This window comes from Dipodomys spectabilis, unplaced genomic scaffold, assembly GCF_019054845.1.
Source record: "Dipodomys spectabilis isolate Male_0828 unplaced genomic scaffold, ASM1905484v1 ptg000092l, whole genome shotgun sequence".
NCBI classification, from domain to species: Eukaryota; Metazoa; Chordata; class Mammalia; order Rodentia; family Heteromyidae; genus Dipodomys; species Dipodomys spectabilis.
Genome location: NW_024870769.1, coordinates 7,458,177 through 7,472,445, shown reverse-complemented (window position 1 = coordinate 7,472,445; position 14,269 = coordinate 7,458,177). Strand labels below are relative to the sequence as shown.

Sequence of the window (14,269 nt, the reverse complement as noted above, 5' to 3'; positions counted from 1 at the left end):
TGACTCAAGTGGTAGAGTGCTAGCCTTGAGCTGAAGAGCTGAGGGACAGTGCCCAGGCCCAGAGTTCAGGCCCCACAACCGGACCCCCCCCCCCCCCCCCCGCAAAACAAAAAAGAGTCTTACAGACTTTCCTACCTACGCTGGCTTTGAACCTCCATCATCTGATTGCAGCTTCCTGAGTAGCTAGGATTATAGGCACCAGCCACTGGTACCTGGGATAAACCTTCCCTCTTAATAGATGAGAAGGAGAAGGCCCAGACATCATCTGTGCAGCTACACTACCTCATCATGTTCTAAGATGGGCAGAGAGGACAGTCACCCAGATGATTGGGGCTTTAAAGTTTGCTGTCCTGAAGTAATTCGGAGGTCATTAGGATGGTCCATTTGAAAGTCTCCTAGCCAGCAGAGGAATGTAGTTAATGTATTTTGCTCTTGACAGGCAATTTTCATTTTAGAGTCTGTTAATTTCACCATTGCCTCAACAAATGCTTCTTGCCCTAGAAAATTCAGGCTTTTCATGAGCAAATATTGTGTAAAGTTGCAAAGTGTAGAATGATTACAAGAAATAATCTGTCCACCAAATCTTTTGCCCTCTGAATTTTTCTAGACTTTGTTTGAAAAGCAAGCACAGGAGATAAGCACTATTCTTAGGAGAAATTAATGGCTAAGAACTTCAGATTCCCAATCTATATAATGTTATGAGTTTCTATTCATTTATCATGAAAAAGTTGCTAGGTAGTGCAAGGGAGAAGAATTTCACTTGAGGGAATAGGCCAAGAATCTCATTATGGAATCAGACAATAAGCTCCTCTGGCAGATTAGAACCTCTGTAAAGATTATAGACAGAAAAAAAAAGATTATAGACAGACACTGATCAGTATGCACTGTACTTATAAACTAATGTGTTGACTTGAAACACCTCTGTACAATTACTTAAAGATAATGAAAACTGGAAAAGAATGTAAATAGGAGTAAACAAAGCCTAGTAGTTGATAAATATGAAGATGGCATTATTAATTCTTTTTACTGAACACTTACTCTATGCTTTATATATAATATCAAAAGTAACCTGAATTACAACCGCAATTTTTCAATAAAAATATTCAAAGTCAACATCAATAATACGCCAATATAAAACAGACACATAAAATACAAATTCCAGCTGGGCGCTGGTGGCTCATGCTTGTAATCCTAGCTACTCAGAAGGCTGAGATCTGAGGTTCACAGTTCAAAGCCAGCCCCGGCAGGAAATTCCATAAGACTCTCATCTCCAATAAACTGCTAGAAAATCGGAAGTGGCACTGTGGCTCAAGTGGTAGAGCACTCACCTTGAGCTGAAGAGCTGAGAGACAGTGCCCAGGCCCAGAGTTCAAGCCCCACGACCGACAAAAAACAAAAACAAAAAACAAAAAAACAAATTCCAAGCTGATGGATTATGAATGGCTTGTTCCTAAACTCATACACCTGTATTTATAACATGAACCTGCCTTTAGACTATTCTTTAAAGACTATGCAAAGATTCCACTTATAGCTGGAGGCAAAGAGAGGGAAAGAACGTGAGGGTAGAATGGACAGGAATGACAGAGAGTGGTAGCAGCCACATTCAAGGACATTGACACACACAGTACTACTGAAAGCCACAGCTACTCCAGGGTCTGCTAAGTTTCAAAGCTATTGGTTTAAAAACATGGAAGAGCCATGCTTCTGTCTGAGTTTTTTATCCCTCTTAAACAACTTGTCCATTCTCTGTGTTTTCTTCTTTCAATAGTTGGAAGTTATAAGAGGTCACATGGCATAAATACTGAATTCTTATGTAAACATTTTTAAAGTTGCTGTTTCAATGACAAATATTTAATATATCACATATTTTCAGTGTTAAATATTTAGTCTAGCAAATTGAAGAAATAGGACCCAACTAGCTTTTTTGTTTTAAAATGTCCTACAGATTAATTTCTCATTAAGAGATTGAGGATTAAAAAGACTGACATTGATTTGAAAGTTATCACACATAAACTAAAGTTGCTTGTGTGTTTTTGACATCAACTCAAGTGCAGTAGATACATACAGAATCATTTCACACAACAGTATGGTAAGGACTTAATTATAAGGGTATTGCAAAGCCAAACTAACTGTGATTTTTGAGAGGAAGGAAAAGGTTTACAAGTCCAAGAAGATCCACCCTTTCATACTTGGTAGTACATTCACAGGATACAAAAGTCAGGCATTTTGGCCAAAAAGTCAGAAAAATATTTTCTTAAGCAAAACCAAAATTAATGAGGATGAAAATAGAAAACAGGAAGGAGGAAACAAATGACTTTTTATGCTGTAAGCTAGAAATGTAACTATTTGGTGATGGGAAAAATATCAAGTCTTGGCATGGAAGAGATCCTATCTAACCTATTTCTTTACCCTAATCTTAAGGTGCAGGGTGAATAATTTCATTCTGCAGTTCAAGGATAGCTTGCAAATGCCTGAAGCAACTTGCTTTTTAGAAACGGAAGCAGGGAAACGAACAAGTCTAATATGAAAGTGTGTTTTTATAGAAGGATGGGGAAAACAGCAGGAGAAAAATCAGTTTCCCTGGTCACTTTGAAGAGTTATCTCATTCCAACCATCACTCAAGCTTCTGATCCTGAAGGACCTGAGCGTTTAACAGAAGGCATTCCCACTGTTTCCTCTGCTTATTCTTTTCTTCCTAGCTCCTTCATCTCCAGTCTTTCTCATGTCCAAATTGTCAGTGCATTTGCTTGGATGAGTCTCTAACTTCATCTTGTGTCTTTCCCTTGCTAGTGACTCAAGCTGGGCAAGTTGGTATCAGCTTCCTTACCAGCACTTTTGATGTGACACAATGGGGCCAAGGAAGCAGGTCATAATTTTTGGATGAAAAGGGCAGATATTATCTCCAAGAGCAGGACTAAAGTGGAGATAACACGTGAGAAAGTCCACTTAAATTCCCTCTAGGTCTCCCTATCTTTTTTGTTTGGTCTGGTGAGCAGGGCCCGTTTGGCCAGGCTGCCCCTGAACTGGACTACACACAGAAGCCACTGGGGGGGATTCTCTAATCTCCATTTACTTTCACAACTATCTGCATGGAAACAAAGGGAGTGAGCTAGCAGTCGTAAAAACAAAAGACAAAACATAAAATGTAAACGGCCAATGTTTTCACTTCTCGGAGATGGCCATGTTCTTACTGCTCTTCTGAGTGGAAAAGTACTGAAAGGCTTTTCCTCAGAACATCTCTGAATGCCACTCACTGGGCATGCCCTGTTTTTCTTTCACTGGACACAGGAAGATAAAGCAGACCTGATTCCCTAATACATATATTTAGGTAGGTGTTTCCAGGCAAAAGCATGGAACAATTTGCTTTCTAAGGCCTCCAGTTTGAATTGAGGCAAAGCAACAGTGGTCAAGTATGCAGCTAAATATGGAAAACAGAAGGATTTGCTGTCTCTTGCTTTTATCACCAGTGATCAGATGGAAACGCCACACAACCCTGCACCCACCCTGCACCCCCAGAAGCAAGGATGCAGAGCCTTACCTTGAAGTTGTGTGTCTTCTCATAGTTGAAATGGTTGTCGTTGTGTGTGAGGGCGGCCCTTCGAACCAGGGAGGAGATCTGTGAACAGGCAAAAATCTTGAGAGGGGGCCAAAGAAAGACATTTTTCACCCCTACCTTCACCCCCAATGCCACAGCCAGCAGCTCTTGGCGTTTCCTGCCTGGCTTCAATTTCCGAACTATGGCACATTTTTTCTCATTTTCCAGCCACAGTTCCTGGGAGAACATAGTGCTTGGATCTCAGATCTTTCTGGTTTTCCTTTTGGATCCTGGGCAGCTCTGGACTGTCCGTGCTTTTGAGTCACACAGCTAATGTTAGGCAGCAGATTTGAGGCAGCTGTGTCCTGTCTGCAGAGGCCTCAGGCATGTGACCTGAAAGGGCTGGTTTGAGTGATGGAGGAGGCTTTGCTGCTCAATAGAGATGGGCCTGCTTTGTGCTATTTCTTAAGGCTGGCATGTGCCTGGAACAATAGTGCACATTCATATGCGCAGCAACCCCCCAGAAGCCATATCCACTCAGCCACTGAAGATCCAAGGAGGCAGCAGGGGAAGGCAATATCATTGCAAAGGAAAAACCTCTTAATTATGAGCATATCTCTGTCTGTCCCTCTCTCTCTCTCTCTCTCTCTCTCTCTCTCTCTCTCTCACACACACACACACACACACACACACACACACACACACACACACACACACACACCCCTGGGTTACCCTTGATGTTCAAAGTCGGAAGCTGTATCCAATTATTCTGGGTCTCTGAACCCTGTCCTTAGCTGAACTCCCCAGCAGATTAGACCTTAAACCCCCAGTGATTGTTTAATCTTGTAGGGATAAAGCTTCATCCCTTAAAAAAAAATCTATGCCAGTACTTGAAAGCTCCATCTTTATTCTTATGCATATATTAAATTGGAACCACCTGAGCATGGATAAGGCCATTGTAGAAGAGCAAAGCCCTTCAGCTCTGGCTTCTACAGTTCAGTTACAGAATAAGAGGCTGTATGTCTTGCTATAGGATCTCGCCCATGTTTCCGATTCTCCCTTTCCTCCCACAATTCCCTTTAATTTCCCACAAAGACAATTCCCTAACTTAAACTGCAACATCACAGTTGTTTTTCTTCCCAACAACTCTGATGCTCATTCTGTTCATCGTGCCTCAGCCTATCCAAATAGCTTTTCCTGCTTGTAAAAGCATTATTCATTTGATGGCTTGCTTTTATTCCTAGATTTCTTCACTAATAAAAGTAGGGAAAGTGTAATGTCTTGAGAGTGCTCTTGATCTGTTAGTGGACTTTACTACAGCTAATGTCAGTTGGTAAGATCAAACTACAAAGAATGCAGCTGGCTGGAACATTGTGGATATGGATAGTCCATAAATTTCATTCTATCTACTATGAGACATAGCTCCATAACTCATTAACGCCCTTCCAAACAACCTAGAGGATCCGTCCTTTCCTTATGTATGAGAAATCCATTCTCCACTATATCCTCTTGTTATCTTCAATCATAAATGGCAGCCTAGTTTTATGTTGAACATGATAGCTAATGTTGTGCCAGATGATGCACAGAACGCATTAAATGCACTTACTTAGGTAAACTTCAGCACATGGCTCCAAGGGTCAAGGTTTTATATCCCTTTTAATGGCTGAAGAGATTGAGGCTCTGAGAAGTTAAATAATGTCCCCAAGGTCATGCAGAGCCAGTGCTATAATGCCAAACATCTTCAAGTAGCATCTGAGTTTCTAAACACTGTCCTATCACATCTGTCATGTTTTATCTGAAACACTGGTCAAGTCTCCCCAAATTCTTCTCCCACTGTAACTCAGATCCTACCTTAGAATACAGGTGCACAATGCTTTCCTCTGCCTGGAATATGCTAATGCTTCTCCATGGCTTAAGTATGTCCTAGCATTGTGGGGTTTTTTTTTTTCATGAACTTATCCCGGTATATACACTTACCTTATTTTCCTATACAAATCTTACAAAAATCTCTGACATAGTAAACTTGCCCCCTTTATAGTTTGCTCTGTCCTGGAAAGTATTTCAACACCATTTTTACATGTTTACATTTCACCTAAACTCCCCAACTTCGCCCTTGGAAATTACAGTATTTTACCTACAGTTTTCTGATACGCACCACTGCCTTATATTAGAGCAATTAGTAATAGATCTTTCTCCCCATGGCAAGCAAACTCATTGTGACATGCCTATGCATAATTCAGTTTGTTTCCTTCCTATATGGAATCTCATAAGATTCCTCTCCATAGCAGCAGCTAAGTAAGATGCTTAGGAAGAGCTGGGCACTGGTGGGCTCACACCTGAAATCCTCACTACTCAGGAGGCTGAAATCTAAGCATCATGATTTAAAGCTAGACCAGACAGAGAAGTCCATGAGACTCTTATCTCTAAGTAACCAGCCAAAAAATCTGCAAGTGGAGTTGTAGATCTAGTGATAGAATGTCAGACTTGAACAAAAAAAAAAAAAGAAAAAAACCAAATGAGTTCAAACCCCAATAACAGCATACGCACATATACAGCATATTTCTTCCACTATATTCTCAGTTCATCATTTCCCATACACCAACTTCCAAACACCTGAACTTCCAGGGTTTTGCCCTCTGGTTGGTTTCATTTGACTCCTTAGTCCTGACTTTGGCCCTGAAAGGGACTAAGCAGAGGCTTGGCATACCTAGAAAAGGCTTAAGCCTGACGGTAAAAAGAAAAGATGGAGCTGAGAAATGAGACCTTTTTCGAAAACTTCACTGTTAACAAATTCAGAAAGACTTTTTGATGGTTGATCAGTCACATTGTTAGAAAAACTCTACAACATTAGTTTCTGATCTGATAAACTAACTCTTTAAATAACAGAGCAAAAAAGGATCTCTTTTTCCTTTTTGTAAATGGGTAGTTGAATACAAGAGATTTAGTATTTTCTCTTACGTCTGTGCCTTTACTTATAATAAGTAATTTTTACATCTATTGGTGACAGTGATTTCTTTTTGAGATATTGATTCAATAGCATTCACCCAAACACAAGATACATTCAGCCACGGGCAGGAACCACACACTGTTCTCTGGTGTCTTCCACAGGGGCTGTTAGCACTGAATAGGCATGACAGTGAATTACTGAGTGTGACCTGGTGTGACCCTCTTATTACAGAAAAATGATTACAAGAATCTCTTGGTAAAATCTTCCCTCTTTGAGAACACACTCTCACACAGAGCTCTTCTTTATCTAAGCCCCTCAAGAACAGCTCCTTGGTCCTCTTTACATCTTCTACAACGTCAAAGGCAGTATTCTCAATACACAGTGGATATGCAGTCCTTTTGCTGATGTTCTCACAGAAATTTTTACCTGGCCTACTTTTATCTATACACTCATGAAACGAAGCATATTTCTCTACATGTTTTATTTAAACTGGGGGTTTTCCTAGGGACTGCTGATATTTGAGCTAGACTATTCCTTGTTTCAGAGGCTGTTCTGTTCATTGAATAATTGCCTCTACTTACTAGATGTCAATTGAGCCCCCAACTGTGATCTCTTGGACTGTCTCCAGATATGGCCAAATGCTACCTGGAAGGCAACATTGCCTCTAGTTGAGAGTAACTGAGTTACATTAATAACAAATATTTATAGTGCTATTACTATGTGCTAGATATTATGCTAACCATCTTGAATATTTTGACTCAGGAGGATTTAAAATGCTACAAGGTGAGCTCTGTTGCAGTTACCTCTAGGTTACAGATGAAGGCATGGAAACAGAGCTCAAACCATAATAAGGTCATACAGGTGGTAAGTGACAGCCCTTCATTGTCACTATTAGCTACATCTATGCTTTTTCCTACTCCACAAAAATTAACCTACTGTGGTAAATACATATAACATAAAATTTACCATTATACCCATGTTCACTTATAATCTGGTTATATTTAGTATATTCACAATATTCTTCAACCATTATCACTGTCTAGTTTCAGAACATTTCATCAGCTCAAATTGATCACCTGTGCTCAGAAGAAGTCACGCCTTAGCCCCTTTTCTCCCTAGCCCATGGTAACCAGAATCATGCTTTTTTTCTCTATATAAACTCGTGTATTGTGAATATTTATTACCTAAGAACCACACAATATGTGATTTTTGCATGTCTGTTTCTTCCACTTTACATTATGTTTCAAGGTTCTTTTAAGTCATCATGTTCATCATAACTTTTTCCTTTTTCCTGATGAATAGTAATTCATTGTATGGATATACAAGATTTGTTGATTCACTCAGCATGTGATAGACATTTGGCCTTTTACACCTTTGCCTATTGGAAATACTGCTACATAAAACATACTGGTATAAAGTGTTTTTTTTTAAGCATCTGTTTTTAACTTTTCTGGGCATATGTAAAATCTATCAAAGCTACCTCTCATTCCAATAATACTGATATTTAAAATTATCCAGCAGTTAAGTATCAATTACTATTCCTAGCCTATTCGTAAAGAGGCACTTTTACGCTCCCAGACTCCCCTGCAGAAGCCGGCACTACTAAGATGCCATGGAAAGAAAGTACAGGAGACTACAAATAAATGATGCGATAAACTCAGTACTTATTTTTTTTCTTATTTACAAGGGTTGGGATTCTGCTTTCTAATTCCTCTAACTTCTCTCCTTCCTTTCTATGAATAAGATCCTAAATATAAAAGTCAGATAACAAGAAGAAGAAATGATGTGAGGTGACCCAAGCCTTAGGCTGGGTTAATGGGTGAGCTGACCAGGGTAAACAGAGATCGGGCCTGTGCATTATCCAAAAAATGGTATGGGAGCAGGAAGAGGCCTGCCTTTCTATCTGCTCTGATATTAATAACCCAGTACCAGGTGGCTCTTCCCACCTGGCTTCTGGAAAGACCTCTTAGCCTCTAGGCAAAACCAACAGCTGCATTCGTAGTATTTAGTAGAACTTTCTAAAAGGTGCTTTGTTTTGTCATCAATCTACAATTCTTTCACTGACTTCAAGTGAATTGGGCACTGCATTTTAAGGAGGGTTTGTTGGAAATATCTTCATAAGTCCTTGCACCGTCTTTTTCATGATTCCAACTCCAGTGGTTATATTCCCAGGTCGCTCATACTTCTGTGTCTTCAGTATGAATCTCTCTTAGATGTTGACAACCCAAGCTAAAACCTGTCTGCAACTACCAGTCTGCTACTTTGGGCTCCTGATGCCGCATGACCAAGAATGAAAAGAAAATGAGTATTACTCATGCTAGAGAGGGTGTTGTGAGGAGAAGTTGCTAATATCTTGCTCAAGTTTATGCAAAATGGCCTCTGCTTGGGGGGAAATTTAGCAACATATCAAAAGACTAAACTGTTCAAGTGCATTGAGCCACTAATTTTATTTGTAGGATTCTTTTAAGCTGGTCTTAAGACAAAGGTTTAAATAGACTCTGTGTGTGTGTGTGTGTGTGTGTGTGTGTGTGTGTGTGTGTGTGTGTGTGTGTATGCATAGACATAGTGATATTGACAAATAGAAATAGAGATATTAGTCAAAACAATAACATCTAGAAATGAGAAAAAGCCAAAACATTCAATATAGGGGAAAATTTAGATAAATCGTGGTATAAATATGTCATGGCATATTATGTATTAACCAAATTGTTTAAAATGACATGTAATTCTGGTCGAACCACTACTAAATATCCCCATGCTGCTGATCACATGTATGGTGTATATGTGTACACTGTTATTTGTTATAGACTGTGATAGACAATTTGCTCCAGGAAAGTTAGAATGAACTTGTGACTCTAAATGAGCATCATTATTCCACAATACTGTGAAATTTGGGAAATTATGTAATCACTTAATCACAATTTAAAAAAAAAAGAACCTCGGGGAAGGTAGGGAGGGCAGGGATGGTAGGGGGAAAACAATGGAGGGGGTAAAAATGCTCAATAGGAAGTGTACTCATTACCTTGCTCATGTAACTGTAACCTTCTGTATAGTATCTTTACAATAAAAAATTAAAAAAAATAAAATGACATGTAATAAGGAGTGTTAGGTGAGAAATAAGCTGCAGAATCATATCTAATCTCCACTTTTATAATTAGACACGCATAGAGAATATGAGAAAACACAGCAAAATGTCTCTCCCACATCAAGCTGCAAAAGATATGTGAACATTTAACTCTGGGTGGAGAAACTATCATTGACCTTTACTTTCTTCTACTATACTATCATTTTCTGTATATTTGGCATCTCCATTATATAAAACTGATATGATTATTTTTTTGTTGGTCATGGGGCCTGAACTCTGGGCCTGGGCGCAGTCCCTCAGCTCTGCAGGTCAAGGCTAGCGCTCTACTACTTAAGCCAAAGTGCCATTTCCAGCTTTCTCTGCTTATGTGGTGCTGAGGAATGGAACCCAGGGCTTCATGCATGCAAGGCAAGCGCTCTACCACTGAGACACTTTCCCAGACCTAAAAATGATTTTAAATAGTTAAGGAGTTATTATCTTAAATGTTTAGATGGTAATTTTTTAGTGTCCTGAGCACACTTGGAGCTCATTTAATCCCCCCACCTCTTTTCACAGGAGAAACAGCCAAGGGCGAGCATAGTTGCTGATTTCTCTTATCAATGAGCTTAATGAGACACAGGCTTCTGTGCCCAGAGTTGTTCCTTAGTCCATATCAGGCCAGAACCAAGACTCTACATGTGTAATAAGTTCCAGGTGATGCTGGTAGAGGACCCTTGTTTTATACTTTCTACTTATCCTTGGAGCTGCAACTTTGATAATTGAATCAACCTAGATAGACAAACACTACCTCCTCCTTTTAACTGCCCCTCCCCCAAAAAACGCCCTCAAAACAAAACATGCTCAATGCTGGTGCTGGGGGCTCACACCTGTAATTCTAGCTACTCAGGAGGCTGAGAGATGAGGCTTGTAGTATATAAACAGCCTTGGCAGGAAAGCCCATGAGACCTATCTTCCAATTAACAACCCAAAAAGCCAGAAGTGGAGGTGTGGTTCAAATGGTAGAGCACTAGGCCTGAGCAAAGTAAGCTCAGAGACAGTGCTTAGGCCTGAGTGATTACATTTTTCTTCATGCTCACAGCACCCTACCCATCATGTCAATTAAAATCTTCATAGATTATGTAGCTATAAATAAAAATTCATACCATGGCTGATGGGCCTTTGTAGAGGCTCCTTCCTTCTTCTGGCCTTTCTTTCAACTTTTCGGCTGTCACACTGAGAATTTTTAACTAGCCTCTATTGGTATGATTTTAAAGTTATGAACTAGGAGCCCACTAGCTTTGTAGGCTTTATGAGCTCAGGTACTATATGTGCCTTTCATCATAATTAGGAATCTCATGTCATATACAGGTCAAATAAATGAGTAACCATTGCTACAGAATATCTGAGGATCAGGAAATCACTACAGAGACTTGTTACCGTCACTATCTATTCAGTTTACTCCTGTTAGCTTTTGATATATAAAATGTAGGGACCACACATTTTGCAGTCTTCTCTGGGCCAGAAGATCAATTTCTGGGAACTGAAAATACTAGAAACTGAGTGGGTGGGGGAGGGCTACATCAAGAGTAAGCTCCAGAGTCAAAGTCCCTAGGTGGCCTAAGTTTTGAGCTAGAAGAATACTGAAAGTAGTACTCTGTATTTAGGGATTACATGTTTATTATGTCTTTCTTTTATGAAGAATAGGTGTCATTATTTTCATTCCATAGATGAAAACATTTGAAGTATGTTCTCTGGGTTACAATCAGACTTCCTGATGTTCTTTCATAAAAATCTAGGGTACTCCACTATAGTACATCAGTAGTCCAAGGACTCATTTTTCCTCTGTGTTCATAAAAAATGCCTTTCTTTTAAAATTTTTTTTTATTATGAGAATACCATACAGAGGAGTTACAATTACATGGGCAAGATAATGAGTACATTTCTTATCAAGCATTGTTGCCTCCTCCTTTGTTTCCCCTTCCCATCTCCCCCTCTCCCCCCACCCCACCGGCCAAAATTGTAAAGTTCATTTTTGACGTAATGACTTGTACATCTCATTGTTGCAATGGGTCCACCTGTATCCCTAGTTAAATGATTTTTTTTCCCTTCCCATCCACAAATTATACCAACATCAAATACAGTGAAAGCAGAGGTTATACCGTGGGGGAGGGACATACAAATCAACAAAGAAATCCTCTTGTAAATATGTTAGAAACAATTGCATGAAAGGAAAAAAAATTTGAATACTTATCTTGGGGTTCATTCCCCTAATAACAAACTTTTCAAAACTTAAGAAAAGCACCTTTAAAAAAGACCCATAGTTCTTGTATTTATTCCAGCTCTCTCGTAAGTAACCTGATACTATTTCTGGCTAGACACTCAGGAAAGTTCTCTTGAAAAATAAACATACATCCCTCACTTTTTTTTTTTTTTAGCAGTTCTTCAATCACCATGATCTCTTTTGTCTTTAATCCATTACTTCCCATACACAGATCTCGGAGGCTAAGATAGAGAAATAACCTGGATTTACAAAATATTTTCCCAAAGCTACAAAATATTACATCTTAATATGAAAATTACATTAATGTCTCCTAAAGATTCATGTGTTAAAAGCTTGGTGACCAGCCTGAAGCCAAATTGGGAGGGAGTTGAACCTTTAGGAGGTGGGGTCTAAGGGAGAAAGTTAGGTCATTGGAGAATACCCTTATTAGGACTTATTTCCTGGCTCCCATGAAATGAACTGCTTTCTTCTACCATATGTTCTCTATGACAGGAAGTGGCACTATGGCTCAAGCGGTAGAGCGCTCACCTTGAGCTGAAGAGCGCAGGGACAGCGTCCAAGCCCAGAGTTCAAAGCCCTACGACCGACCAAAAAAAAAAAATATGTTCTCTATGACAATAAATTCCCTTGCCAGTCATCCCAATGCGACATGTCTAACTGACCATGGACTGAAACCTCTGAAACTGTGAGCCAAAATAAATGTTCCTCTTTAAGAGTTCTCTCAAGCATTTTGTTATAGAAACTAAAAACCTGCTTGCATCCGAATCACATAGATATGACCTGTAGGCATTCATTCATGATGGCAGTAAGGAACCTATTTTTATCATTTATTTTCATTCTGTGGGTTACACTTAAATTCTTGATGCTTCGAAAAAGAGTGTACCAGCTGTATGTTAATACATGAATTCACTGTCTAATAAATGTATTGTTCTATGTAGGGTCTAAAATGGCTTTGAAGGGAACATAAAAACTCAAGAGTATTTCCAATCTGGATTTTGTTGTGGTATTCTAGATGTGTCCTGCCTTCCTATTAGCAAGTAGGAAAACCAAGTCAAATATTCATTCAGCCCAAACTGCTAAATAATAATCAAAAGGGTAGTTTTCTTGTATAAACACAACTAAACCTGTCCTGTTTACTCCTATGTGTGCTGAACACTTTCTTCTGCTACAAAACCATCTACTTTGTTCTTCCTAAGAATGGCCCTGACAGACTTCGCTATTTCCTTTGCTTGTAGTTATGAAGCCTAAAAGAGGAGGGAGACAATAAAGGCAGGTGGCTAAATTGGAGACACATTCCCATGACTTCTGAACAAAGGCCAGGGTGGTTCCTGGCATATTTTCTACCCATGTGCTATTTGAAATTGTGCAATATTGCTTTTATTCCTGTCCATCTAAGCCTGGAGTATCAGTGGCTGACCTGGTACACACTGGAACTAAGTTCTGCCCTAGGGAGAGAGACTTTTGTCTCTGATAGCGTGACATGTCCCACTTCTACTCTGATTATACTGCTGGGACAAATGGCCACTATCAAAGGATGGTCCCTAGAATTCACTCCATTTCACTCAAGTCTTCACTCAGGTTCTAGGGCCTGTGTAGGCTCCAAAATGGGCAAAAGTGCCTTGGTTAAAAGATGATAAATAATCTGGTATGATTTCTGTTGCAATGCTCTTATTATAGATTTTGCCATGTAATATCTCTAGCTGTTTTATTGAGACTTATGTTAATATGTTTGCTGTTTCTGAGTTTTCCCCCAAACTGCTTTAATGTAAAAACAGATAGTTCACATCACAGACAAAAATTTAGGGCACATTAGGCATCTCATATGTTTTATCGTGCAATTGTAGCTTACAATTTGTTGTTTTTCTTTGCATGAGTTTGTTATGTAGATAACATATTTTTTATTTTACCCATAGTATTATTATTAAATGAGAACCCTAAAAGCCCCAGCCACATTTCTTAACTATTGAACTTAAATTTTTAAATTTTTTTTCTTTCTTTTGCCAGTCCTAGGGCTTGATCTGCCTGGGCAGTATGGGTACTGTCCCTCGGCTTCTTTTGCGCAACGATAGCCCTCGAGCCACAGTGCCACTTCCGGTCTTTTCTGTCTATTGGGTATGAGGAATCGAGCCCAGGACTTCATGAATGCTAGGCAAGCACTCTTACCATTAAGCCACATTCCTAGCCCCAATTTTTCTTTAAGAGAATGCAACATTTATTTGACTTCCTTAAATGGGCTTTTGGGAAATTTGTTGGGTGATGTGCAAGTGTATACAAATGTATCAATTGAAATATGGTAGATTCAAGGGAGACCTCAAATAATGTAATTCCTTAGACAAAATCAAAGTTCAGCAAAATAAAACACCATGAAGTAGGTACTTGAAAGGGATGTCATGGGGTCAAAGGGAAAAGGGTAGATGAAGGAAGAGGAAAAGCAGGAAGAAG

At 39.4% G+C, this 14,269-nt stretch overlaps 1 protein-coding gene across 1 annotated transcript in view; it reads right to left on the bottom strand.

The window, feature by feature from the left end:
* The window catches only part of Chn2 (chimerin 2), a 328,228-nt gene that overhangs the window by 34,220 nt on the left and 279,739 nt on the right, over positions 1–14,269 (bottom strand). Inside the window, exon 7 of the mRNA XM_042685079.1 lies at positions 3,539–3,616. Within this exon, the coding sequence (XP_042541013.1) occupies positions 3,539–3,616 (78 nt within the window). The remainder of the gene's footprint in view (positions 1–3,538; positions 3,617–14,269) is intronic.